The sequence below is a fragment of the Centropristis striata genome, chromosome 6 (genome assembly GCF_030273125.1).
Source record: "Centropristis striata isolate RG_2023a ecotype Rhode Island chromosome 6, C.striata_1.0, whole genome shotgun sequence".
NCBI lineage: Eukaryota > Metazoa > Chordata > Actinopteri > Perciformes > Serranidae > Centropristis > Centropristis striata.
In genome coordinates, this window is record NC_081522.1 from 35,294,020 (window position 1) to 35,299,008 (window position 4,989).

General features: G+C 31.5%; 1 protein-coding gene across 1 annotated transcript in view; it reads left to right on the forward strand.

Annotated features, from left to right (window-relative positions):
* The window catches only part of asz1 (ankyrin repeat, SAM and basic leucine zipper domain containing 1), a 38,980-nt gene extending 36,213 nt beyond the window's left edge, over window positions 1-2,767 (forward strand). The window contains exon 13 of the mRNA XM_059334331.1: window positions 1,692-2,767. Within this exon, the coding sequence (XP_059190314.1) occupies window positions 1,692-1,868 (177 nt within the window). The 3' untranslated portion in view covers window positions 1,869-2,767. The remainder of the gene's footprint in view (window positions 1-1,691) is intronic.
* The last annotated feature ends 2,222 nt before the right edge of the window (window positions 2,768-4,989 follow it).

Here is a 4,989-nt window from a genome sequence, read left to right on the forward strand (position 1 = left end):
TCTGTGTTTTCTCATGTGAACCTCTCGTCTAATTTGCAGGGTTCATACGGGTGCTTGAAATCCTTGAAAATGCTTAAAATTTAATGTATTTTCAAGGTTTGAAAAGTGCTTGGATTTTGGATAAAGTGCTTGAAAATGCTTGAAATTCTTACTGTATTTCTTGTGCAATCTGACTATAGATAATCATTCACCTTTATTTAACCAGGCAGGTCATTAAAAACAAATTCTTATTTACAATGGCGGCCTGACACAATCACATGTTCAATGGAAAAAATTCTAGATTGAATATTGAGATTAGCAAACTGTACTTTTGGTTGTTAAAAGTGTAAAACCATCGCTGTCGGTATGGTTGAGTGAAATTACCGCTTTTAGCATCTAAAACATTGCATCTAAAAACATAAAACTTACAAGGTACAAGGTACTAGAAAAGCTTGAAAATGGACCTTGAAAGTTCTTAAAAAGTGCTTGAATTTGACCACTCAAAAAGTGTACAAACCTTGAATTTGGTGCAAGTTCATTTTGTCACAGGGAAGTAAAGTCAGGTTTTGCCAAGTCAGTACAGGTCCTTAGTTCAGGAAAATCAAGTCCTAATGCAAGTCTCAACATAAAACATAATTGTTCAACAGATAACGACCAATTAATAAAGTATTAAGAGATATAAAAAATATTGATATATGGTGATTTAATAGCAGTTAGACCACGAGGGTCACCAGAGAGAAATATCTGTTACTACATAAAAAATACTAATGCAATCAAATCTATTTTGTTGCTAATCGTTGACATATCCAAGACTCTAATCACCACCAAAACCCCAGCTCCCTACTATTTATTATATGGGGGGAAAAAAATCATTTTTGGTGTTTTTTTGAAAGAACTTATGGAAAAATCTAATATATAAACTGGCATATAAAGGGTTAAAACTCTGAAAATGATTTAATGTAAGTTGTTTAAGAGATCTATGGGGGAAAAAATCTGAAAAAAATATTGATGTATGGTGCATACATCAATATAAATATTGATGTATGTACAGAGGGAGTATCTGTTACTACATAAAAAATACTAATGCAGTCAAATCTATTTTGTTGCTAATCTTTGACATATCCAATACTCTAATCACCAAAAACTAAATTACTTAAAAAGAAACAAAATGACCAAAAAAAGACACAGAATTACCAAAAAAGACACAAAATTATAAAAAAAAAGACACATCATGACCCAAAAGACACAAAATGACCAAAATAGACACAAAATGACAAAAAAAGACACAGATTTACCAAAACGGACACAAAATTATTAAAAAAGACACACAATTATTAAAAAAAGACAAAATTATTAAAAAAGACACACAATTATTAAAAAAAGACAAAATTATTAAAAAAGACACACAATTATTAAAAATGACAAAATTAATAAAAAAGACACAAATTTACCAAAAAAAGTAATGAAAGGGACCTTCCACACACAACACGGTAAAGTGCCATTCATATAAAACTCACATTAAACTTTCATATCAAGGTGGGGGCCACAAAATATCATCACGAGGGCCACAATTGGCCCGCGGGCCGCGAATTTGAGACCCCTGATGTAAGCAGTGTTTTAACTTTGTAAAGATAGGGCTCATTTTAAATACTTAATATACTGTTATCAGATTTAAATTTCTCATGTGAACCTGTCGTCCCTCCTCCTCTCAGATGGACGAGGCAGGAGACGCCTGTCAGCTTCCTCAGCGCGGTTCCCACGGCAACCGCAGGATGCGCCGGCTAGCCGGAGCGGCGCTGAGCGCGCTGGGAGCCGCCGCCGTCCTCCTGCTGCTCTGCAGAGCCGCCGGCGGGAAGCTTCACCTGCAGCTGCAGAGGAGCGTGTGTTGAAGCACGGGAAGGTTAATCAGCTAGTTAGTTAGTTTACCATGATAAACTGGATTATTAATAGAAGGACTGAGATGTTTCAGGACAAGACAGCATCTTTATTTTTGCAGCTGTTACACTTTTGTTCTCCACTTGGCTCTGTCTTGTCTTTCAATTATGTTCTGAATTATTATTTTATTATGTTTTAAGTGAAAATTAAAGTTTCTTTTGAGGAACAGTTTCATGCAAAGTCAAGTTAAGACTGGAATCAGAATGTTTTCTCTCTGCAAGACAAATTTTTATTTGATTTCGTATTGTGAATTCTGGTCCTAATCTAGACAAGACAAAATGACCAAAAAAGACACAAAATTACAAAAAAAGACACAAAATGACTGAAAAAACACTAAATCACTTTCAAAAGACACAAAATGACCAAAAAATACACAGAATTACCAAAAAAGACACAAAATGACACACAAAAAGACACAAAATGACAGAAAAAACTAAATTACTTAAAAAGAAACAAAATTACCAAAAAACCCCACAAAGTTATTAAAAAAAGACACACAATTATTAAAAAAAAAAAGACATAAAATTAACAAAAAAAGACACAACATTAACAGAAAAAATTAATTAAAGGGACCTTCCACACACAAAAAAAGGACAAGACAGCATCTTTATTTTTGCAGCTGTTACACTTTTGTTCTCCACTTGGCTCTGTCTTGTTTTTCAGTTTAGTTCTGAATTATTATTTTATTATGTTTTAAGTGAAAATTAAAGTTTCTTTTGAGGAACAATTTCTTGCAAAGTCAAGTTAAGAGTGGAATCAGAATGTTTTCTCTCTGCAAGACAAATTTTTTTTTGATTTCATATTGTGAATTCTGGTCCTAATCTAGATAATAAAATATTAATGATTACACGATTATCTTGGCCAAAACATTATTGCAATGTCTATAAACATTTTGAAAACACTACATGAGTCAAATTTATCTTTGTTTATTGTGCTTTTTCCCCAAATTTTTGGCAAATTAATTCCAAAAATTCTAAATATGAGAATCAAAGGGGAAATTCAAAGTTTTCAGGGTTTTTTTCATTTAAATCTAAATAAATGTATTCTTTTTTTTTATGTTTTACGTGAAAATTAAAGTTTCTTATGAAGAACAAATTCTTGCAAAGCTGGAATCTGAATGTTTTCTCTTTTGAGAGCCAGAACAACTAAATTTTATTTGATTTCATACTGTGAATTCTGGTCTGGGAAAGTTTTCAGATTTGTTCATTTAAATCTAAATAGAAGTATTATTTTTTTATGTTTTAAGTGAAAATTAGTAAGTTTCTTCTGAGGAACAAATTCTTGCAAAGTGAAGTTAAGACTGAAATCAGAATGTTTTTATCTTTTCAGAGCCTGCAAAACAACATTGTATTTGTTAATTTGATATTATGGTGTAAAATCTGGTCCTAATCTAGATAATAAAATAATAATTATTACACGGATATCTTGGCCAAAACATTGTTGCAATGTCTACAAAACACTACAGGTGCATCTCAATACATTAGAATATGATGGAAAGGTCCATTTCCAGTAGTTCAAGTCCAAGTATTGAGTCATATAGATGGACATATTTTTCAGAGGCCAACATTTCCATATTAAACATACTTTTTTAAATTGGTCTTTTGTAATATTATTTTTTTTGAGACACTGAATCATTAGAAGAAATTAAATAAATGAAGACATGAAATGTTTCATTCTGTGTGTAATGGATCTATATAATGTGTTATATCCACTTTTTGAATTGAATTACTGACATAAATAAACTTTTCTATGATATTCTAATTTATTGAGATGCACCTGTAAATGGTATGTCAAATTCATCTTTGTTTATTGTGCATTTTTCCCCTAATTTTTTGACAAATTAATTTCACTCAAAATATGAATGTAGGAAGGTGGAGAGAGAATCAAAGTTTTCAGATTAATTCATTTAAATCATCATGATATACATTTCATTTCATTTTAATGCCTGGTTCAACTAAAGGTACATTTGTTTGGAGAAATATAATGATAAAAACAAAAATAGTTCATAAGAGTTTAATATAAGAGCTGATATCTAGACATTTTCCATGGTTTTCTTGATAATGATTTTTGTTATTATCAAGAAAACCATGGAAAATGTCTAGAAACAAAACAAAAAATGTAACTCTTATGAGCTATTTTTGTTGTTTTCATTATATTTTTCCAAACAAATGTACCTTTAGTTGTACCAGGCATTACAATGAACAAGATATTGAAGAAAACAAGGGTGATATAATATTTTTTTCCATGACTGTACTTGTAATGTCGACATCAACAACAATTAACATTTTAATTTGCATGTTTTATATTTAATATTTAAACTGAAAACACAAAGTGAACACAGACAAGTCCTCATGTCTCCAGTCTAGTCAGGTTACAAGTAATTTATTGTCTGTCAAGTCATGATGCAAGTCACAATCAATGACTCATGTCCACGTGTCTGTCATTTCCTTTATTTTGTGTAATTTTGCGTCTTTGCATCAAGGCAAGGCAAGTTTATTTGTATAGCACAATTCAACACAAGGTAATTCAAAGTGCTTTACATAAACATTAAAAACAGCAAGACACAATTAAAAACAGTAAAAACAGTCAATTTAAACAGGGAAATAGAAATAAAATTACAAATAAGATAAAATAAGATACATCAGGATAAGAAAAGAGATAAAATAATAAAAAGCACAAGTCAAACGTTGCATAGTTAAAAAGTTTAGGGCAGTAGACTTTAACACAGATAAGTGTTAAAGTTAAGAGTACGCTGCAGTAAACAATAGTGATTTAGTCCTGATTTAGTATCGTAGTTTCAAGTCCTTCCAGGTAAACTGAAGTGTCTCTTCAGGCCGTGACCCGACTTCATACCGCTGATGTAAAATTGTCTTTTCTCTTGATAAAACCTGCAGTGAAACACAGAGACCAGCCTTAATGCGATTTGGTGCTGCGGTGAACAAATTATTCCCAATTAAATTGGATTTCTATTACGGACTTATTACAAGTAGTGCTGCTGCAACAACAAAGTCGTGTTCAATGGGCTGAGAAGAGCACAGAGAGCGTTTTAAATCTCCTTGTTGTTTTATGGTTTTC